Below are 22,911 nucleotides of genomic sequence, written 5' to 3'. Positions count from 1 at the left end.
TGAGGAGCACAGTGCTGGCTGCAACTGTAGTTTATTTAGTATGTACACATGTACATATGTCCTGGTGTACATGTGGAGGTCAGACAACAATTTGAAGACGTCCTCTTCTTCCACTTTGTGGGTCCTGATGGAATTTGGGTTATCAAGTTTGGTAGCAAGTGCCTCTGTCCAGTAAGACGTCTTGCTTGCCCTTGGTGCAGTTTTAGATGGGAAGAGGGCAGTTGAGCAGGACCCTAAGTCTGGATTCAGTAAGAGAAGGAGAGGGCACAAAGGCCTTGTCCTGGTTACTGTCCATGTTGCTATAATACACCAGACAGAAGAGAAGTAAGCACAGTAGGGTTTATTTTAGCTCATGGCTTCAAGGGACATAGTCCACCATGGCAGAAAAGGCCCAGCAGCAGAGGTGAGGTGCTGGCTTTAGTCAGGGAACAGAGATGAATGGGTGGTGCTGCTTGGCTCAACTTTTCCTCCTCCTTTCTGTGTGGGACTCCAGCCCACAAGTTGGAGTGGGTCTTCCCACTTAAACATCTCTGGGTGTCCCTAGGTGACTCTGAATCTAGTCAAGTTGGCAATCCACCAATGACCCTAGGGCAGGGATATGTGTGCACACCTTACGTGGCCAAAGGGTGAGACAAGAGGAGGGGATAAAGTCTGCACTGCTTTAAAACATCTGAGACGCTTCCCATGGATAGTCAGTTCCCTCACCCTGAGTCTCCGCTCTGCATCGCTTGATCAGAGGGCAGTGTCAGGACAAATCTGAGACTTCAGCTTCAGAGGAGGCAGGATGGCTCAGTGGGTAAAGTGTTGGCTACATAAGCATGAAGACTAGAGTACAACTCCCAACCACGCACATAAAAAGCTGGTACAGTGGTGCATGTGCATAACCCCAGTGTCCCAGTGTCATGGTAGAGACAGGAGGATTCCCAGGACTCACTACCCAAGCAGGCTAAAACAGCAGGCTACATACATGTGAAAGACTCAAAGGTCTCAAAAAGGTGGAGGGCTGAAGAGGTGGCTCAGTGGTTACAGCAAAAACACTTGCTGTGTATGAGACCAGAGTTTGTTCCCCAGAACCACGTAAGTGCCAAGTGGTTATTGTGTATGCCATTAATTTCAGCCTCAGCGGGTGGAGACCGTGTCCTAGCTTGTAGGACTATGTTTCTAGTTTTGGTCACATTGACATAAGCTCAAACTAGAGTCAACCTGGGAAGAAGAACTCCGTTGAGAGAACATCCCTACCAGATTAGCCTGTGGGGAATTTTCTTGATTAATGATTGCTATAGGAGGGTGGGCCCCAATCTCTGTGGATAGTCCTCCTGGGCTGGTGTGCTCGGTTGTATAAGAAAATGACTGAGCAAGGCAATAAGCAGCATTCCGCCGCGGCTTCTGCTTCAGTGCCTGCCTTCAGCGATGGACTGTAACCTGTGAGCTGTGTAAAGGGTGATGCACACCCATTCTCCCCCAAGTTGCTTTAGTCATGGTGTTTTATCACAGTAATAGAAACCTTAACTTAGATGGGACCCTCAGAGCAGGCTGGTTAAAAAGACTACGCATATCAGGAAGCTCTGCATTTGACTAAGACTGCCTTGGGGAGTAAGGGGGGAAGTTATTGATGATTCCTACCAACCCTGGGCCTGCACATGTATGCTCCACATGACTGCCACTGGGATGCAAACAAGGTGAAGTGATCGAGGAAGCCATCTGTGTCAACCTCTGGACTCCACACATGGACAAACAGGTTGTGTACCTACAGACACATGCACGTGCACACGCACACGCGGGCACACACACACACACACACACACACACACACACACAGACAACGTTTAACTTTTGGAGGTTCCTGTACTTTCATAGACACCCCTCATGCTGTAGGGAAGCTCATGCCACCCATGGAGAGCCAAGGCACCCAGTTCAGTCCTGCTGAGCTTCCGGTCACGGCTGCCATAGGCACGCATGGCCTTCCAACTTGCCCTGCTGACACCTGGTAGAAAAGGACAATGTCCCCATGACAAATGCCTAAGCAAATGGCTTGTGCTGCTCTTGGCATCTGAACGTTGGAATGACGTAACAGGACTCGCAGGATGGGCTGCTGGCAGGCACTGCACCATGAAGGATGGGCTCTGTGGGTTTACTGTCATGGTTGTAAGGAAAGAAAGAACAGGAGGAGGGAGGGGCCCTAGGAGCATGGCAGAAGCATGTAGCCCACCAGAGCACCCCTGTTATAGCACAGATGAGGGAAGAGGTGGCCTTCAATATGGTAGGTGAGGCTTGGTGGTAGCTAGAAGGGGTCAAAGATATGTCCATAGTTCTGGGTCTGCTTGGTGAGGTGGGGACTCTGCCAAAGCCAAGAGGGTGGGCTCAAAGGAATGGGTACATCTGGGGGGGCATCCTCAATAAGGGGGATGCTTGGGAAAGGACCAGGCAGCACCAGGGAAACCAAGTGCCCAGCATGGGGCTCAGGCTTCTATGCTGTCCACGGCTTCTCTCTGGAGTCCCGTAGAAAGCTCTGTCTAGTTCTGCTGGTTCCCTGGGGTGTCTATAATGTGCCTGTCAGCAGGCCCCGAGGGGCACCTGGCAGATGGCAGGCTGGTATTTCTCAAGCAGAGGCTGGGCTTTTGCCTCTGCTCCTGCATGGTGAGGTCTGAGGCTGGGGGAGACAGCCTGCAGCCTCTTGCCTCCAGGAGCAAGGGAGCCATCAGCCCTGCCCCGTGACAGGGAGGGGATAGACCTTGCACTGTCTTAGAGACTTGGGACGTCAGCCCTCAGCTGTGTTGTTTCCTCCACTTTGCACTCAGGCTTGAGGATGCTCCATCCGGTCCTTGCCTGGGTCCCCATGGCTGCCAGGCACGTCTTTGGGGCCCCAGGCAAGGACTGCAGCTCATGGAGGTTGCCCACTTGGCAATGCCAGTGGCCCTGGAAACTAGATCTATGCATAGAGCCCTTCTGAATGTCAGCGAGGAGCTGTATGTTAATGAGACGTGTAGCCAGACTGGGGAATATTTAATGGCTTAGAAAGATGTTCTGACATATTGTTCTGCAAGGGAAAAGTCGGGTTTTAGAATGGAGTGTGGACTGATTCATCCTGGCTCCCCTAAGGCAAAGGTGCCATGGCCTTGTGTGTGGCCGGTACCTTGTGTCAGTGTCCCCATAAGCATGTGAGGCTTTTATCTTTTATTCTCTTGGGCTTTTTTTTTTTTTTTTTTCAATTGTATTTTCCAGGGTTTTATGAATTCATTCTGGAGTCACACCTCATCAGGGAAAAAAATCCAAACCATCAAATCTGCCAATAATTGAAATTAGCAAATCTGCTCCTTAATAAGAATCCTTGGCAGCAGAAATCTGAGAGATAAAGAGGCTTCTCCGCCTGCAGCCCGCACAGGAGGAAGCTATTTTTGGAGCGAGAGGTTGTTCACTTTTTTTGAGCTGGTGAATTCTAGGTTGGGTCTTGGACTTTGTTGTTGGGAATTTTAGAACCAGCTCACTTTTGGAGAGCAAGATGGGGACTTTCCTTCTTGAGGGGACACATACAAGTGGCCATCACTCCGGCTGTCTCTGCCACATCCTGCTTCTGGGGAGAACCTCACTGACTCAGCCTTGAGAAACTGGGGCCCCAGGCGGGGACAGTGGGTATCAACCCAGGTCAGATGTGAGGAGGCTGACCGCTGTGAGAAGTGTGCCGGCCATGGCTGACCTTGGAGAAACTGAGTTTCTTTGTCTGAAATTCGGGGTGTATTTCCCAAGATTAGATGAAAGATTTGGGGGTGAGTATGGTCAGTTTGGAACCCCTTCCAATTTGGAGGTGGAAACTTGCCTGGAGGAACTTGGGTTGAGAGAAGGGGACCCAGTTGTCTGGTCCCCACTTTGCCCTTCTTGGCTGTGTGACCTCTTGAACCCCTTCAGTCCCCTTGACACTGTTTTTACATCTGCAAAATGAGGACAAAATGTCTGCTTCTCTTAGGTTTGAATAAAGACAAGGATGTGGGGGCTGGGTACAGCTCAGGGAAGAGTGCATGCTTAAGACAGCACAGGGCTCTCGGTTCCATGCCCCGCATAGCACAAATGTGAGGGCACCCACTTGGAAGAACTCAAGGTGCTGACATCCTCCCAGGGGTCAGGGCTGTCCATGAGGATGTGTGTCCACAGGGTGCAGCCGCAAACTCCTGGCAGGCATAAGGGAGAGGTCTTCCCTTAGGCTGTGTCCAAGGCAGAATGTGAGGTCAGGCTCTGCACTTCCTCTGTGCCACAAACGGGCTGAAGAGACCGACCTATCTTCCCTCGCCCGCCATCTCAGGACAAAGGCTGAAGCCCATGGTAGGTTTTCCCGGCAGGCTTTTATTGTCAAGAATGTTCCAGAGCATCCCAGCCTTTCCCTCCAGCCCAGCCCCCTTGGGCTGTGAGCCAGTCCTAGTAGCTGTGGGGGGAAGGGGGAGCCTGTGCTGGGGACAGATGAGTGTTTTCTGTCCCCTGGAACAGTCATTTCCAGTGTGTCACCGGGAGCCCCTGGGGATCTGCACAAGCAGCAGCTATTCACAGTTGGTGCATAAGATTTGTTTTTTGTTTTTTTTTTAATATATAAAAGATTTTTTTCTTAAAAAAAAAAAACAAAAAAGTGGTGCTCTTTAGAAACACTTCCAGGAAGATCGAGTAGTCCAGCTACAGCTTGCACCTTCACCTTCCTCCTTTCGTGGGGACCAGGAGCCCCCAGCCTGTCCCCCTCTCCACCATTCTGTGGGCAATGGGCACTGCCCATGCTGCCACTGGCCGATGGGACAGCAAACAGCTGACCCTGCTTGGAATTGTTGGTGGCCAGGGCCCCCTCTGGATGAGGGACATAGACAACTGCTTGGTGGCTGAAGCAGAAATCCCTCTGCCAGGTGGATGAGGTAGTGTTCTGGGATATGGCCGCCTCTCCCAACGTGTGCCGAGCCGCCTGAAACAGAGTGAGCAGGCAGGCACGGCCGGGCTGTCCTGGTTGGCAGGGAAAGTCTTATCAGGGACCGGCAGCGATCGATAGTCAAGGCCTTCATCCCAGAGTCGGTCGGGTCTTGGGCAGGTGGAGGGGACAGAGATGCCCCGGGGGACAAGGCTGAGAGCTCTGCAGCCGGACACTGAGGCCAGTGTCCCCTCCTAGCCCACCAGGCTCCTCTTTGTCAGTTCCCAGCCCAAGTGAGGGGTGTGGGGAAGAAACCAAGTGGAGGCCCAAGTGGCCTGTGTGCGGTCTCCCTGGCGGCAGCTCGGGTCACTCTTCCGCATCAGGCCTCGCTGTAACACTCATAGATATTATTTTCCATCAGAGCGACCACCTGTTCAAACTTGTACTGCAGCTGGGTCCTGCGGGCAGTGGGGTTGGCCTCCAGAGCAGCCATGATCTGAGGGAAGTTACAGTGAGTCAGCTGTGCCGTGCCCGAGATCCTGGGAGGGCACCCACCAGCGACCTCATCAAAGTGCCAACACCCCCAGATAAATCTAGAGGTTCGTTTTTATGGGCTGAAGAGGGCAAATCTTGGGAGGGGGAACTCACCTGTGGGCGATACCTCTTAGCATATTTATAGATCTCAGCCATGGCCACATTTGTGTTGAACTCATTCTGGTATTTCTATAAAAGTGACGCAAGAAGAAAGGGGAGGTGTCTTTGTTTGTTTGATTGATGCGGGGTTTCTCTGCATAGCTCTGGCAGTCCTGAAACTTGCTCTATAGACCAAGCTGGCCCCAAACTCAGAGATCTGTGTGCTTCTACCTCCCAAGTGTTGGGATTAAAGGTGCGTGCCACCACCACCCAGCAAATGGGGAGGTTTGACCTACAGATGAGGGACCCAGACCACTCACTTCCACAGCCCTGTTGATAAGATTACACTTAGGCCCCTCTAACATGGGGACACACTGGCTTCCTGGACCCAGGATTCTGACCTCACACATCTTCAGGAGCACAACCCACCCCATCCTTGGACTTTAGAAAACACACTGCAATGAAGGTGCAGGCAAAGGGGGGAAACAGAGGCTGCACCAGAATTCTTACTGTCCTCCTGCCGCCTCCTAAGGGGTGCTGGTCTGGGCCACTCCCCAAGGCCAAGGATACTGTTATTCTCTCCGGGCCGAGGCCCCAAAGGCCACCTACCCGGGACTCCTCAGCCAGGTGTGCGTTCATTTCCTGCTCGCTGAGTGGCGTCATGTCCTGGATCTGTTTGTAATAGCGCTGTACAATCTTCCGGTACTCGGGGATCTCCTTCGCGTACAGAAGCTTGTTGGTGGGTGAGTCCTGGGCAGGGAGACCCCAGCAGTTAGGTGGCTGAAAGATGGGACTTGTCCCCACTGCCACCTAGAGGGCCTTGGTGGATCCTCAACGGTGGCTAAACAACCCCTGTTCAGTCAGACTTTGGCCCAGGGTCCCTTTGTCTCTCTTCTGGCCTGCCCTCCCTCTTGCATGGAGGCCCTGCCCCACGATGCTGGGGCTCTCAGGATGGTGACCCGCATGGGAACAGCTCCTAGGCCGGGTGCCAGCAGTCCCCCGCTGCACGCAGCCTGCAGCCTGTGTTGTTTACTCCCATATTAGGGTGATAGGATTTGGTGGCTGAGATGGTTGGAAGCTGGTTCCTGGCTGCGGGAATGGTTCCCACCCTGCACTTCCAACACCCCAAAAGCACCATGTGCTACGACGTATGCTGGCAGCTCTCTGTTGTCACGGGAGGCATGTGTGAAGTGGTGACATTTCATTTCCCTTGTGGGCTGAGACTCCTGAGCCCTGCCCTCACCCTACAGATCCTGCCGAGCTCTGTGAACCCATGGGCACTCATGGCCTCGGAGTTTGGGGCTCCCTAGGTCACCTCTCTTCTCAGGAGGCCGTTGTGGCTTCTCGCCACTGAACCAGCCTGCCCTCCGCCCTTGGCAGGTGCCTGTGGAGCTCCCTCTGGCCTGCCATCTGCTCTCTGCACACCTTGACTGACTCTTGCTGAATTCAGGCACCGCCCCTCCCACTCAGGAGCTGCTGGAATGGCTAACCTTGCCTAGCTGCAGGTCAGAGATGGAGCAGGCATCTATGAAGGCCTGGGCGATGACGGACAGGCAGGCATCGATGTGGTCTGTCTTCTCTATGTCGAAGACAAACTGGGGATTTTTTAAGATGTTCACCCAGAAGCGGAGGGGAAGGCTGTGGGGGCAGGAACAAGGCGGGAGCAGGAGCTCAGTGGAGGGGCCGGGAGGTAGACAATGCTGGATCCTCACGGCCCCTGCAGCCTCTGGGTATGTCACCCTTCCCCTGACAGCTAGAGGCCAACCCTCACCCCAGAGAACCTTCCTCCCCTTCGCACGCACGCATCTAGACTCCTGGTTCTCATTAGAAGCCCCCACCCTGCTGCCTGCATCCACGCTCCTCCCCCACTCAGCCTTGCACGAAGAAGGCAGGGCTGACTGTCCTCGGGAGGCCAGAGAGGGTTGGGGACAACCCCCCCTGCTCAACCCTGCAGAGCCTGGGGTGCCTGCTCCCCCACCCCTACCCAGAGCAGAGAGAATCTGCAACTGAATTTGCACCGGCGTTTCTGAGGGGCAGACTTAAGAGTTTTCGGACTTTCTTGGTGGGGTAGTGTGTGACCCCAGAAATAAGATGGGCCTCAGAGGAAGCTACAGAGTAGGCGTGGGAGTCCCAGCCGATGTGCACTGCCACTTCCCAGTGTGTGCCCTTGGACCCGGACGACTGCTGCTTTCTAGGCCTTCATTTCCCTCTGCATGATGGGGCATGAGGGGGAGCAAAGGCAAGCCTATATGATGCCTTCCGGCTTCACAGAGGGGAAACTGCAGCACTGAGTGCTAAGTCTCTCACTGGACAAATGGCCAAGCAGGAGCTGACTGAAGACAGGAAGCATTCAGGCCAGGCAGGCTCTGCATTAGCTAAGTGAGGCCATCATTTGCCCTGGTGCCTTGGCTGCCCTGATGCCATCGTACCTCTGGCGCCCTAACCTCACGGTGCCCCCCATACCTCCACCCCAGCCCACCCCACCCCTGGTCACCACCTGTTGGTCTTCCAGATGTGCAAGGTGTCAGGGTCAGAGATGCCTCTCTTCTCCGCCTGTTCCTCTAGGAAGTCAAAGAAATACTTGACGGCCAGCGGGGGTTTATCCTCTCGGATGCTCAGGATAGCCTTGAACAAGTCATCCAAGAACTTCTGCAGTGTGCCCTGCAGGGAAGATGTGCATCATTGGCCCAGCCTAGGAACATCCTTGAGCCTCAAGATTCTTGACTGAGTTTGCCAATGATGCTTTCTTGGAGGGGTGGGGGTGTACTTGGGTAGCGGGGAAGTAGGGCTCAGAATGTGGCCTCTGGATCTGAGTCTTGTGACTTGAGGCCATAGAAGTACCCCTGGGTCCTCTGCTGCCTACGGGGTGGCAGGAAGAATACAGACTTCTCCTTGGAGCACAGGGCCCCCTTTAAGCCCCTCCAGGGGTGGAGATGGAGGTTGGGCCCACCTTGGTGGACAGCAGGCGGGTCAGGTAGATCTCTGGCAACACTTTCTTGCGGTGGCTCTGCCGGTGAGACTTCTTAGGCTCTACCAGCTCATCCGTAGGTAGCACCTGCAAGGTGGGCCAGGTTGGTACCCAAGGGCATCCTCCTCAGTTCTCCCATGGAAGCCTGCCCTGTGCTGCCCGGCACCAGGCCCACCCCTGTTCCTTCACCCACTCTGGCTTTTCCCAGGGCCTAGGAGCATTTTCCTGGAGGCTCAGGGAGGCAGAAAGCCAAAGCCCCGCCCAGCAAAGCCCTGCTCCCCAGGGCCTGAGGCTGGGCACTCACCAAATGGAAATACTTTTCTGTGTCCAAGTCTTTCACTGCAAAAGGGAAATACAGGATAAACAAATGAGGGGGGGTGGGGAAGGTAACCCGAGTTGGGGTGGGTGGGGAAGACTGGGGGGAGAGCCAAGATGTGGCTTTCTACTTCAGGCTGGACCCTGGGACCCCCATGGATCTGGGCCTAGGGCCTGTGAGGACGTGGACTAGGGTTGGAGGCAGGGATGTGGCCTGGAGCCCACGGGTCATGCAACCAGCTCCGATCAGGCCATGGCCCAGGCCTCTTGGAAGGGCACGTGCCCTCCTGGGGCCTTGCTGTAGTTGCTGGAAGCAATCAACTTTGCTCCAGCATGGAGGTAGGGACCCCTCTCCACATCTTAGCTGCCCCCAGCACAGCTCAGAAAGGGCCCAAGAAGGGAGCGCCCTCCACCACGCCTGGACCACCTCCCCAGCTACAAGCCTACTTACCTCGGCCCAGGGTATTGTCCTTCTTGTCTGTGAGGCTCATGGCTAGGGAGGCACCCTCAGGTATCTGACAGAGGAGAGGCTGAGGTTAGAGGTCTGAGGCTAGAGGAGAGGTGGTAGAGCAGCTGGGTTAGTTTAGGTACCTTGTAGTGGGCTAGCGTGTTCAGTTTCTTACGGCCGTCCTCCACCACTGACGTGTCGTCCAGGTCCCGGAGGACGTAGCTCTGGGTGCTTGAGGCAAACCATTCTGGAGGAGAAAAGGGGCATCAGGACTACGAAGAGGTGGCCCCAGGGGCAGTCATTAGTCTGGGCCACAGCAAAAGAAACTTCCCATTCTCCTAGAATCAGAAGCAGGCCACAGCCCTCTGGGAGCCCGGCTGTGCACCCCAACTGTCCAGAGTCCAGAGCAGGGCTGGTTCCGAGTGAATTTTAGGAACAGTTTCTGGTACAGGGTCTGACCAGGACTCCTACACACCCTTCAAAACCCAACCACCAAGCTCTCTTTGAAATGCTTTTCTGGATTGCTTTCTGCTGTTGCCCACAGCTGCAGAAGCAGGGTTTCTTCCTCATGGGGAACCCCGGGGCCTTGACTAACACAGGGAAAGAGGCTGCAGCGGCCAGCTGCCAGGCATGGTGCCCGCCCTTGCCCACCGAGGTCCACGTCCTCCGCCCGCGGCCACTGCGAGTACGGTACATTCTTGCAGAAGGCTTCCAGGATCTTCTCCTTCACCTGCGTCAGCGTGTCAGTGTCCATGGCTCGCACGCTCAGTGAATCCATACCACAGCCCTGGAAGGACACGTTCAGGTTCTGCGCAAGAGAGGGGGTGTCAGCTGAGGGCCACAGTCATCACAAGGCTCAGTCAAGACTGGAGGCCAGGATGGCCCAGCTAAGAGCACCCGCCCACTCCTGGACTAGTGCCCTGCCCCTGGCTCACCCGGGGCTTGGCCTCAATGTTCTCTCTCAGCAGCCACTCCTCATTAAGTGTGTATCGGGCTTTGCCTGTGATGGCGTCGATGGAACCTTTGTTGATCTGCTGCTTGATGGCGCATAACAGCAGGAAGAACGGCTCACCTACTGTTTCCTGTGAGCAGGGGTCAGGGGTCAGGGGTCAGGGGTCAGGACCTCATCTCACCACTCTCCTCTCTGTGTTCTAGCCTCCAAGCTCTGGGCTGCTGGCACCCCACACACTGCCTCCTACAGATGCTGATACCCTCACCCACTCTAGGGTGTCTCCACTGCATCCCAGCCAGGGACCAGCCCTTGTCACTGAAGCTCAGAGAGGGCAAGCACCCTGCACAGCAATGCACAGAAGGAACAAGTAAAATGGTACTCCTCTGCCTGAGACGGAGCCTTTCTACAAAGTTGGAGTCTGCCCAGATAGAGCTGAGCAGCAGCAGGAGTGAGAAGAAGCCTCCGGGAAACCCAAGACGGAGGTCTCTAGGATGTTGGCCCAAGCAGGCTTCACATGCCACCTCCTGCCATGGCCACTACGATCACTGCAGCCCCAAGCGAGCCCTCCCCGACACTCTAGACTAGTGTCCCAGCTGTTCTGTGGATGGGGACAGAACGACCCATGGCGAATAGGTTTGGAAGAAAAATCAAGTTCGTAATAACATCAGGCTGCCTTGGCAGCAGTGTCCAGGCAGCTGCCCGCCCTGCTTCCTGCGGTAGTGGTCTGGCCTGGAGTCACCAGCACCCCATTGTCTGGCAGGGGAAGGCCAGGCAGAGGTCACCCACAGTGGCTGAGAAACCTGGTTCCAGAGCCTACAGTGGTCCCTGTGGTCCCCAATAGCTCAGGATGTGGCTTCTCTCCTAGGATCCCCATTCTTTCCTATTCTCTGATTGTCTCTCACTTGACAAAATGAAACTAAGGACCAGAGAGGGTAATAACTTGCCCAGAACCACACAGCCAGGTTGCAGCAAAGACCAGTCACAAGTCCAGAACAGTTAAGGCTCTGGTTCTGGGTCCTATTCCTAGGTGACCGCTGGACCCTCTGCCATTAGGGGACAGGCCCTTGAGTTGTGCTTTGTGATGTCCTGACTGGCCTAATCCAGAGAGAGGCCCCAGCTGCTGAAACTCTGTGATGTCTCCTCATCCTGATCTTTGCCAACAATGTACCCTACATCCGGACTGCACTGTTGGCCCTGAACCCTGCCTCCTTTCCACTGCTCCCTTGGGGCTCAGGGTGAGTCACCTGCTCCAGGAAACCCCTTGGCTTTTTCCAACCATCAGTCAGACTGGGCCAAGCTCTGCTCTGTTGAAGTTTTGCTTCTATGCCCCTCCCATGAGAGGAAGGCTCAGGACTGCAGGGACCTGATGCTCCTCCAAAGACCCTGCCTGTCCCCCACCCTCCCCAGAGAGCTTGAGGACTAAGGCTATAGGACGAGACCCTGCCAGCCTCCAGTTTGCCCTGGGAGTGCTGTGCGCCCCTGCAGCCAGCTAGCCACATCTCCAAGCTTCAGTTTCCCCACCTGTCCAGAGCGCTCCCATTGGCAAGATGTGACCTCTCCCTAAAGCACAGGCCTTAAGGGGATTAGGTTCTCCAGTAGGGTTGGGGCTTCTGGGCAGAGAGGGGCCTCACCCTCAGGCAGCCATACATGCAGATGGACATCCAGTTGGTAAGCATCTTCTCCACCACGGACTCGGTGCGCCGCAACATGAGCTTGGGGTTCTTGGCTGCTGAGGCGTCGATGAGATCCACCAGCAGCTCCTTCATGATGCTTGTGTAGTACTCCAGCTTGCCGTGCAGTGCAATGGTCAACAGCGATGCCAGGCTGCACCTGCAGGCACAGTGTCAGTAAGGCTAAGCCCCCCCACCCCCCACCCCGGGTCAGAGCGGCCTTCCCGGGCAGCTCCTACAGATGGCCAGAAGACTGCCTATATTGGGAGCCTGCGTGGGGCAATGAAGAAGGCCTGGAGGTCCCAGGGCCTGCAGTTTGACTTTCAGTGGGTGACAGCTGGGGACCCCTGTGTCCCTGTGTGTCCCTCGGCCTGACCTGTCGCGCACAGCGAAGTCCTTCTGCTGCTCCAGAGCATGAACAAAGACGATAAGGAAGTGCTTGTTGTTGAGCAGCGAGGAGAACAGGCTGATTCCCTCCTCCATGCTGGGCCGACAGTGTTCAGGGATCTGTGGAAGTGGAAGGCAACACCCGACGGTTTGTATCCCAGGAGGCCCCTGTGCCCAGGCTGGCTGCGTAGATGCCTCCTAGGGTAGGGCATTCACTACCTGCCACGGTGTGTGCCCCTTAACCTCTCATGTTGGAGAGTCGGAGAAGCAGCAGGGTGACAAAAGGCCACAAGGACAGCGGCAGGGAACCCCGCATCCATCTGCACCACTTCCTATCTATAACCAGCGCTGGCATGAGATCATGTGCCTGTGCTCTCTGCCTGGTCTGTGGGGGAGGGGCAGCACCCTGAAAGGCTGAGTGAATGTCTCCTAGAAGGGAAGGTAACTACCTTCTAATGATTCAGATCACAGCGTGCATGCACAGAGGCCCTCGGGGCCAGGATACTCACATTCCACTCTCCCAGCAGTGGGTGGGTTTCCTGTGGAGGGGAGCCACCTTGGGAGTTGAGGGTCTTCGAGGGCAGCACATACCGCTCTTCATAGAGGGAAGAGCACTGCAGAGAGAAACCACTGCTTTAGCACTGCAGACTGCCTGGCCCTGGAGTCGCCACATATGAAGGAGTGTGGCCAGGGACCTAGGATTCCCTAGAGGGGCACAGACCATGGTGTAGCATAGCCAGGGGCCCAACGCTCACGGGTGAACAAGAGCCCCTGAACATGTGGCAGGGGAGACTGAGGCACGTAAGCTGCTATGTTCTGAGGTTGGGAAAAGCTAGAGGGAGGTGGGGTTGCTCTTAAGACAGCAGAGCCATGTTTCCTTGGCTATTGCACAGGGGACAGTCAGTCCACAGATCCTGGACCACCAAGAGGAAAAGGGAATGTGGAGACCAAGAAGTCTGGCAGAGTCCTTGCCCCTCTGCTCAGCTCCCTCAGTGAGGGGAGAGGCGGGTCAACATGGAGGCCATGACAGGAGCTTTCCATACAGAAAACTGAGCATCAGGTAAAGCAGAGAGAGAAAGTGGGAGAAAGGGAACCAGGACGGCTGTGGACAGAAGAGCAGGCTCCAGAAAGGTGCTTTGAGCCAAGTTCCCCATGGCAAGCAGCACGTGTGGGAAGCTGCGTACCTTGGGGAAGAAGGTACGAGTCACGAAGTGCTTGTACTCCAAGAAGGGGATGCCCTGGCTGCGGTTCAGCTCCTTGGTGAGATCTGTCATGTCTGTCTGCAGCTCCGCAAAGCCTGTGGGACAGACAGATCCGAGACTGTGAGTCATCCTGCCCAGCCGCGTGCGGCGTCTCCCAGGCCTGGCACTCACCTTTGCGGATCTCCTCTCGGATCTGAGACTCCATTTCTTCCATCTGCAGCAGGGTCTTCTGCCAGTAGCGCTCAGCACGGCGGCTCTTGGTGCAGAAGACGAACAGAGCTGTGGGCAGCAGAGGGGTGGCTCAGGTCCCCACGAGAAGGCATTAGAGGGTGCCTGCTGCCTCAGGTTATGGGAAGGGCAGGCTCTACCCACTGGCCTCAGTGCCTCTGGGCAGGAGGCAAGCAGGTGTCCTTAAGCCTTTCTGCTGTCTGTCCCTCCCTGACAACACAGGGCTTGGGGACCAGCCAGCAGGACAATCCTTGATGTCTCAGAGAAATGCATCAAACAGTACTCATCGGGGGCTTTCTCTGGGTAGGAGAATTGTGGACAGTTTGCTCCTTCTGCCCTGATGTACCTTCTGGGTTAAAGTTTTCAAAGCAGTTTATAGTACCTGCCTTTCCTGTGAGGGATGTAGTATCCATTGATATGTGCGTATCTATGTGTCTGTGTGTATAATATGTACCATATATATGATGTGTGTGTGTGTGTGTATACATATATATATATATATGTGTGTGTGTGTGTGTGTATGGTATATTGTATTTAGGATTTTCCTCTTCCTCCTGCTTTCTCTCATAGCCTTTTCATATTGAACACAGTAATTTAAATTCAAACAAGACATGGGAGCAGGGCAGCATCTGTGCATGTGTGAGGACCTGGGTTGGATCCCCGGGACTCATAAGAAGCAGGGTGTGGCAGCATGAGCCTGTGATCTGTGTGCTGGGAAGTCGGAGAAAGGTGGACGCCTGGAGCTTGCGGCCCGTAAGCCTAGGTAACATTGGCGAGCTCCAGGTCCCAGTGCGAGATCCTGTTTCAAAAAACAGATGACAGGCACTGAGGTACGACACCTCTGGCCTCCAAATGCACGCGCTGTGGAATCCACCCATTTACAGGCCAGTGTCTGAGTTCACTCACACACCGCGTGATCGCCAGCATCTCAGAACTTTAGACTTCCTACTGTCCAAGGGAGATCCTTACCGGGAAGGTAGTTGCTCCCATCTCCTCCCTCTCCCAGACAGCCATTGGCCCGTCTCCATGGCTCTGCCTATTCTGTAAACTTCAAATAAAAACACGTGGGCAGCCTTTCGTGTCTGTCTCTCTCACTCCCATGTTTTCAAAGCCCATCTAGACTGTGGGATGTTTTGGCAATTCGCTCTTTTCTGTGGCTGAAAACATCATTGCATGGCTATATCTCACCCTAAATTACCCACTTGTCATCTGATGGCCATTGGGCTGTCGTGACCTCTTGGTCTATGTAGGTAATATTGCTACAAACCTGTGTGTACGAGATTTTATGTGGACACGTTTCTTTCTCTTGAGTAGATACCCAGGTGTAGATTTCTGGACCATCTACACCTAACCTAAGGGCTGTTAGGAACTGACAGCCATGTCCCAAGGCAAGTGTACCTTTGTCTCCCCCACCCCATACTCTAGGGGAGCTCTGCTATTTATGCCACATTGAGTACATTAAACACACGGGATCATTTCCCCTGGACAAACTTACTCAGTAGCCCCCAGATTCCTCTGCCTTGCATCCGAAGCCAACGGCCCAAGCAAGAGGATCCTACCAATGTCTGCCACCTTCTACCTGCCCTACCCCAGGGTACCTAACTGTGCCCATCCCTTACCCACTGCCGTTCTCAGAGGGGACTCTCCCGAGCGAGCGCAGGCTACCTACCAACCACAGACAGCAGTAACAGGACACTGCAAATGACAATGGAAACCACGATGGCCGTCTCGCTGCCCCCCAGTTGCAGGGTGGCGATGGTCTGGTTGAAGTTCCCCACCTGGATCTGCACACAGTGGGGGTGGGGCGGCACATCAGGCTTTGAAAGAGCTGTGCCTCAGCTCTTCTCACTGGTGAGGGCTCTGAGCCTCACGGATAACAGAAGACCACAGTGACTCCTGGTCAACAGGCAGTGCCAGACCTACTGTGATCCAGAGCTTGACACAGGGCAACTCAGTACAGGACTGTGGTAATGACAACCTAGGAGGGGTTTAGGAGGGGTTTCAGAGATGCTGTCCTGGAGCAGGTGAGGGGGGACTTGGCAAGAGGTATAAGGCAGAGGTAGCACAGAAAGGCCCTACCCTCTGGGTCTCTGCTCAACTCCACGATTCCACACGACGACTAGCGGGCCACACTATAGGTGTGACACCAAAACACACGGGAGCCAACTCTTTAATAGCTTCTGGCACTAACTGATGATTTGGGCCACAGTTACTCCATCTGTCAAGGCTACAATGCTCTACTCTGCTGGCCAGAGTTCGTGAATAACGAAACACCCAGTGATTTCTGTGCTGGGCCCACCTCCCCGGAGCCCCACCCACTCACTGTGATGGGCAGCTGCCCTTCGGCCGTGCCCAGTGACTCGTTGACTGAGCAGTGGATGACTCTGTCTGAGATGATCTGAATGTCACAGGACACCTGGCCAATCTTGATGTGATACTCATGGCTCTCCAGCCCCAGGCTGTCTTGCTCCTTCTGTGGGTGTACGTGGGATGCTGGGATGGGGGTGGGGTTCCCAGGTCAGCTGCCCCCTCCTCCCACTGCCCATCCTCCCAGTCAGGTGCTCACATGGATGACGAGGGTGAGCGGCTCTCCTGGGTGATGTTTGATCCACTTCTCCCTCTTGGCTGTGGAGAACTGGGGGTTGGGGAGGTAGTCTAGGCGGAACCGGCTGCCCCGCTGTGCCTCTGCAGGGTCCAGCAACTCCTCAGCAGCTTCGTCTGCATAGGCCCGGCCATTGATGAAGAAGTCTACGGGTGCTGAAGCATTGCTCAGGGCTCCGGGGGATGGGCAGATGATGAGCGTGGAGTTGAGAACCTTGCAGAACTGCAAGGACAGGGTACGATGAAGCCATGGGAGTGGAGAAGTGAAGGGAGAGGGTAAAGGAGAGAGAGATGGAGAAGCCAAGTGAAGTAGACAGGAACTTCAGGATTCTGACTTTACAGGACCATCTCACTCATGCCAAGCCTCTCTTCACTCCCACTTACCCCATCCCCTTACCGTGGGCTCCCGGCCAATGTGGTGTACGGCCATTGACACGTTCTGTACCATGTGGAAACGTTCGCCAGCCACGGTGATGGTCCTGCCGCCACTGAGGGGACAGCAGAACCTGTCAGGCTCCCTGAAGCCTAGACAGTGAGACAGAGCGGGCCTGGGTGGCTCTGGATCTCACCTGACAGGGCTGCGGCCTGGGCTGATGGCTGTGATGACTGGGTTCTGCATGTACCAGAAGGTGAGGTTTCCGTGCACGCAGCCCCGGCTCTCGAAGCGCACACACACAGGCACTAGAGAGGGCAGGGTACCCCTTGGCACAGTGCAGGTGATGCTGGTGGCCGTGCGCCTGTGCGGGTGATGAGCAGGTGACATGAGTGTGACCCTTCATGGCAGGTGCCTTGGTCTTGTATTCTCCCATTCTGTTCAACTTCTCCTTCCCATTGCCCTGTGCCGGCTTGGGTTATGCCCAGCTCCTTCCTTCCCAGACCCACCCAAGCCAAGAAGGGACAGAGCAAGGCATGCTCAGCTGAGACCTCTGGGGTGTCACCCACCCCACGGCTGAGAGGCTATGGGGACGGCTTACGTAAGATCCGTGCAGGGGTCCGTGTCGTTCACCAGGACCTGGAGCATGGAGCCCACGTTGAGGTCACTGCCGTGAATGGTGATTCTTGTGCCCCCTGCCTTTGGGCCCATGGAAGGCTCCAGCGAGTGGACCCTGGGCAGCTGTGGAGAAGGAAAGGATCAGGCTCTGGCTGCAGGCATGTGGGGACTGTGCTGGACGGTGAGTGGTGGTGGCCTACTTACCACATAGGAGAACTGTTCCCGAGACCTGCCTTCCTTGGAAACATTCACTGTTACCACGTCTGAGAAGGCCCCTGGGGCGGGCCCTGTGGCACACACGATCCTGAGGGCGGGCAGGCACATGGGCAGAAGGTGAGCCTGTATCTATCTATCTGCCCATGGCCTCTGCCTCCCATTCCCCCTGGGGCCAGAATGCCAAACCAACAATGTTCTCCGTAGACGGTCACTGTGGGTTTGGCCGAGAGGGGCACGCCACTCTGCTGTGTCCTCCAGATCAGAGGCGCTGAGACAGGCAAGGCTCAGACGGTCTCTGACCACCAGGCAGTTTGCCCAGCTAGCCTGGCTGGCCACCTGATGCCCTTATCTGCAAGCCTGGCCCGGAGCCTTCCAACAGGAAGCCCAGCTAATTACCTTCTTCCAGACATCCCCTTTTGGGGGCAGCTGTTGTACCCTGACCTTTATACCACATCAGCTCCCCCGACCCCCCACTCCAGACTTTACCAGTAGCAAATGATTTTCATCAAAGCTAGGCTTATATGGCAGGAGGCACAGCCCTGAGGGCTTCCTGGAGGAGGCAACAGAGAGCTGGCAGGATAAAGGAGCGGCCCAGGCAGAGACTGGGGGAGGCCCAGTCACAGCCTGGTGGGTGGGGGGACAGGGTTTGGGGGAAGGATTAGGTTGGCCATGCCCGACGACACTCACTCCTCTGAAACCGTGTATCTGTCAGCCAGGGGTTCACAGGCCACATTGCCAATCCACACGCCATGTGCCACGTCACTGAGCCTACGGCCCAGGTTCCTGCCGCGGATGGTCAGCAAGGTCCCACCGTTCAAGGGGCCACTCAGAGGCTCAATCTGCCAGGGGGACCAAAGCAAGTGAAGGTCTGAGGCTGGGTGTCTCTGTCACTGTCACATGTGCCCAAGGAGGTGGGGTTACACAGACCCTCTGCTTGGACATGGAGGCTCAGAGCGTTCAGAGGCCTGGGGCAACTGGTGGCCGGGCTGCACGGGTCCCAAGGCTGATGATGCCATGTGGTTCCTGGTGGCCACGCCTGACCACAGAATTCAGCATCTAAGCCAGAAGCTGATTGGGCCAAGGTGTGGCCCAGGCTAAACCAATCAAAATCCTTCTCTGAGATTTTTTTTTCTCCCTAACTAAATCAGGCTGCTGAGTTGCGGGAACCCTCAACTGTCACCAGGTCAGAGGTTTCCTGAGTGGCTATGAAATATCAATGGGTAGAAGCCCCAGCTTCCTCTTCCTCCACCTCCACCTCCACATGTCTGTGCCCCATTAAGACAATAGCCCTGGGAGGTAACCTACGAGCCAAGAATGCTGTGTGAGCCTGGCTTACCGCTCGGATTTCAGGAGCTGGGCAGGTGCCAGAGAGTGGCTGCAGGGGCCCTCTCAGACGACAGCCATCATTCCAAACACAGAGGTGACCCAGGTCCTCACGGCCCAGGCACTGGGAACAGTCGGGGCTGCCCATAGCACAATTGTAGACCACAACTGTGGACACAGGACAGCAAGGTGAGCCCGAGGCGAGGCAACTCTGGGGTCAGCACCATAAGGTTCTTGTCAGCTCCTACCTATGTTGGCCTGTGTCTAGCCCCCAGCTTCATCAACACTCCTTCTCCTCATGGGGACTCTGAGTGGAGGAATTACTGACTCCCCCATTTTATGGACATGATTTATAGGTTCACTTAGTCCTGGTCAACCTTGTGGTAAAGACCTGTGGCCTCACTTGACTCAGGGACAACAGGATTCAGAGAACGTAAGCTTGTGGAGGTTACAATAGTCATTGGTGTGAGCTGGCCACAGCAGAGGGGCTGGCCCGAATGTCTCAGTGATTGCTGGCCACCTATGGGGTATAGTGTCTGTGGCTGCCAGTGAGCCCCCAAAGGCTGGGCCTCTCCCACTGACCTCGGGATAGATGGGACACTCACCTGTCATGGGGTTAGGACTATCTAGGAATCGGTCAGGTGGCCCCTTCAGCTTCAGGCTCAGTGGAAACACCTGGCTCTTCTGGGTTGTGTGCAGCTGCAAAATGAAGAAGGGCAACACCTGAGAGACAGGTGGGGTCTGTCTCCCGAGGGGGCAAGGGTGTCACCAAGATGGATGAGAGCAGAGGGAGGGGGCCAAAAGGCAGAAGCAGACAAGGTGAGGAGGAGGAGGAGGAGAAAGAAGAGGAGAGAGGAGGCCGAGTGGGTTTCTCCTGCCCTGCTGGGCCATGCCACTTACCACCACTTGGTTGCAGCGGACCAGCGAGTCATTCGCCCACACAGCCTCAAAGTTCTCTTCCAGCCCAAAGCTGCACTGGAGGGAGGTGCCCTGCAGACACAGGGCAGAGGAGCCTTACTCACAGCGTACCTCCATCAAAACACGGCAGCCTCTAGGCTGACAGGTGGGCTAGGACTCCACCAGGCTTTTGCTGCCAGGATCTCTTTCCTGGCCATCATGCCAGGGACTACAAAGATACCAGGAACCCTAGCAGCCTCGGTAGAGCTGGCCAAGAACCTCATGGATGTTGAGCCTGGAGTTGCCTCACCTCAGGCTCACTGTGCTGTCCTGTGTCCACACTTGTGGTCTATAGCTGTGCTATGGGCAGCCTAACTCTTCCCAGTGCCTGGGCTGTGAGGACCTCTGTGTTTGGAATGATGGCTCTGAGAGGCGTCTGACAGCCTCCCAACCACTACTAGTGGCCTAAACCAGTTCCTGATGCCCCAGCTCCAGGAGACTTTGCCAGACCCTTGGGCTGAGTCCCTGGTCTCTGCCCTGCAGTGGTAAACCCTAGGCACCCCATCAATCTCCATGTGGCACGTGCCAGGCCTCTGCCTTGGTGGGTCTCCTTTTTACCACCAATGAGAATCACTACAGGGTCCAAAATCCAGCTGCAGAGCCCCTGGATTCCCAAGACCTCCTTGGATCAGGATACCTCACACCCACTCCTGCCCCCAGTGGTGAGGGGATGAGCTGAGTGACCTATTCTACCCCCAAAGCCCGTCCTGCCCTGCCCTGCCCTGTGCTGCTGGTCAAATGTCCTGTTTGCTGGCTTAGACGGTTCACACCTATCCCTTTGCCCACGTCAAGATCCCAACTGATGCGGGCCCTTTATATACCTAAGACCAGCAGAAGTTGGCGGAAAGCTTGGGTTCAACCTCACATAAGCCTAGCTTTAAATCCCACCTTTACTTGTTCACTGTGTGACCTCATGCGGATATGAGACTAGGTCTTCTGGACAAAGTAAACACGCTCTATTTTAGAGGCTTACACACGCAGGTGTCTAATGTGTGCTTGCAGGAAGTGCTCAATAAATGTTAACACATTAAGCTAGGCCTAATTCTTCAGTCGCATCTTGCTCCCTCAAGAGTCATATCAATATATTTACTGAGTGATAAACTTGGGTTTCATGTGTCAAACTGAGCCCCAGCGGCCATGCCCCAGTACTTCCTGTTTATGCCCCTGCTGTTGGCAGATGTGACACCCTGAGAAAAAAAGCAGGTCAACCTCTTCTTCCTGGGGTCCTAGCCGGAAGCTAACACAGGAAAGAGAACTGCTGACAGAGCCAAACGCTGGTTCTGTTTCCAGTGAGCAGAGTTGGAGGTGGGTCCTGTCCCTGAGCGCATGGCAGAGAAGCCTATAGTGGGGCTGCCCCAGTCCTGACCCAGGTGACTTAGAAGCATGGTCAGGGTGAGGTGAGCAGGTGGACAGCACTGGAGGTGGGGTAGCATGGAGGGCGGGTAGTCCTGTGTCTGGTAAAAGCAGAGAATGAACCAGGAGTGCCACACAGCTGGGGAGAATCAGCCAAATTGGGGCTGCAGCCTCCCCGCCCTGCTCCTGTGACCCACCAGGCCTTGGCAGGATAGACTTTTTGGTGGAAGGCAGCTCCACCCTGGCTCTCCAGAGCCCCTACCCCATAGAGGCTCCCTGACACATCCCAGATGCCTGGCACGTGGCCCCCACGTGTGACAACCGTCACGGGCCTCAACTCCCGCGTGGCAGTGACAGATGGCATGTCCCAGGAATTAGGAAAGCTGGCATCCTTCCAAAACTCATCAACCCCCCTCTGCCACACTCCTCTGGGGTGGGGGTGGCAGGGATGGCCACATCCCCTTCCCCGGTCATACTTCCTCCCTCAGTGTCTGTCCCCTCTAGACCATGGGAATTAGGGGACATGGCCTCTTCTGGCCATTCCTGGGAAAGACATGGCGCCTTGAACTGGGGCCAGTGTTTTCCACAGAGCTTGGAGCATCCAGGGTCTCGCTCAGCCTGGGCAGGGCAGGCAGAGCTCACATGGACCTCATCTACCCATGGACTGCGGTGCTAGGCAGGGGGCTGGGCCACTATGTCAGAGAGCCTCCGGGGCAGGAGGACTGGGGCCTGGGCCAGGGTTCCCTTGGCAGCTATGGGCTGCCTGCTGTCCCCCATCAGCCTTGCGTTCCTGCTCCAAGTCTTACACAGCTGGAATGGGGCTCAGAGAAAAAAAAAAAACAACTGGGCCACCATTGTGGACTCTGGGATAGTCTGAAACCCACAAAGACCCCACTCAGCCTCTACTTACATGGAAGAAGGCGGCCTTAGTCAGAGGCACCAGGATGTCTTGCGAGCCTCCCGTGGGCACAGGTGCCAGGGGCGAGGGCACGATCTGGGGACAGTCCTGGGGGCTCTGCAGACCAAACACAGGAGGGGGTCAAATAGGATGTTTCAGAGCCCCCATCCCTGACAGACAGTCCTGCCTCCCCAGGGTGCCAATAGTCTCCATAGCGATGCCTACGGCCCCACTTTCTAGGTGAGGAAGCAGAGGTAAAATGTTCCATCTAGGCGGAGTTTTCCTGTTGTATGAGTGCCTGGGTATTGTGGGGTGGGGAAGCTCTTGATGGCTGGGATCTTTGGGACTCAGCCTTTCAGGACACAACACTAAGCCCGATCTGGGCTAAAAAGTGCCTCTGTAGCTCTCAGAGACTATACCGTACTGTACAGAAGAAACCACACGGGGGAGGGGCGGAGAAGGTGAGGAGACAGTGAGGGCTGGGCTGTGCTTCCTCCACATTCCTCAGCAGGACACTGGGGACCATATCTGTGCTGGAGCTTTGAAGTCCTACCTATTGGTGCCTCAATATCTGACCTACAGGGTCAAGAGGTCACAGGAACCAGGGGCAGCCATGCACCCCAAGGCCACTCTAGCCAGGGGTCTCCTGGTCACATCTGCCAGGGCAAGAAAGAATTAGGGTAGGGGCACCTGTATGTACATGAGGTCACCCTCTGGGACAAGGACACTTCTCCTAGGGTACTGGTTTTCCTCTGTTCTCCCCCTTGCCCTCTCTCTTTGGAGGCAGGGTCTCAGTACATTGTTCAGACAGGCTGGCCTTCAGTTCTGGGGTCACACATGTGGGCCACCACTGCCATCGGTCACTCTAGCTTCCACCCACCACGTGCTTGCCA

General features: G+C 55.5%; 1 protein-coding gene across 1 annotated transcript in view; it reads right to left on the bottom strand.

Moving 5' to 3' along the window:
- Positions 1–4,315: 4,315 nt before the first annotated feature.
- Positions 4,316–22,911, bottom strand: part of Plxnd1 (plexin D1) — a 40,028-nt gene continuing 21,432 nt past the window's right edge. Inside the window, exons 9-36 of the mRNA XM_032905860.1 lie at positions 22,031–22,135; positions 19,711–19,800; positions 19,416–19,509; positions 18,824–18,978; positions 18,175–18,326; positions 17,476–17,575; positions 17,255–17,394; positions 16,850–17,017; positions 16,678–16,768; positions 16,246–16,503; positions 16,003–16,152; positions 15,349–15,463; positions 13,623–13,730; positions 13,434–13,546; positions 12,759–12,863; positions 12,239–12,369; positions 11,824–12,022; positions 10,176–10,322; positions 9,892–10,048; positions 9,384–9,487; positions 9,244–9,307; positions 8,782–8,816; positions 8,460–8,564; positions 8,007–8,170; positions 7,000–7,147; positions 6,119–6,259; positions 5,525–5,599; positions 4,316–5,372 (exon numbers count right to left, since the gene is read on the bottom strand). Coding sequence (XP_032761751.1) covers positions 5,256–5,372; positions 5,525–5,599; positions 6,119–6,259; positions 7,000–7,147; positions 8,007–8,170; positions 8,460–8,564; positions 8,782–8,816; positions 9,244–9,307; positions 9,384–9,487; positions 9,892–10,048; positions 10,176–10,322; positions 11,824–12,022; positions 12,239–12,369; positions 12,759–12,863; positions 13,434–13,546; positions 13,623–13,730; positions 15,349–15,463; positions 16,003–16,152; positions 16,246–16,503; positions 16,678–16,768; positions 16,850–17,017; positions 17,255–17,394; positions 17,476–17,575; positions 18,175–18,326; positions 18,824–18,978; positions 19,416–19,509; positions 19,711–19,800; positions 22,031–22,135 — 3,531 coding nt within the window. The 3' untranslated portion in view covers positions 4,316–5,255. The remainder of the gene's footprint in view (positions 5,373–5,524; positions 5,600–6,118; positions 6,260–6,999; positions 7,148–8,006; positions 8,171–8,459; positions 8,565–8,781; positions 8,817–9,243; positions 9,308–9,383; positions 9,488–9,891; positions 10,049–10,175; positions 10,323–11,823; positions 12,023–12,238; positions 12,370–12,758; positions 12,864–13,433; positions 13,547–13,622; positions 13,731–15,348; positions 15,464–16,002; positions 16,153–16,245; positions 16,504–16,677; positions 16,769–16,849; positions 17,018–17,254; positions 17,395–17,475; positions 17,576–18,174; positions 18,327–18,823; positions 18,979–19,415; positions 19,510–19,710; positions 19,801–22,030; positions 22,136–22,911) is intronic.

This window comes from Rattus rattus, chromosome 6, assembly GCF_011064425.1.
Source record: "Rattus rattus isolate New Zealand chromosome 6, Rrattus_CSIRO_v1, whole genome shotgun sequence".
Classification (NCBI taxonomy): Eukaryota; Metazoa; Chordata; class Mammalia; order Rodentia; family Muridae; genus Rattus; species Rattus rattus.
This window is presented reverse-complemented; position numbering and strand designations above follow the sequence as displayed.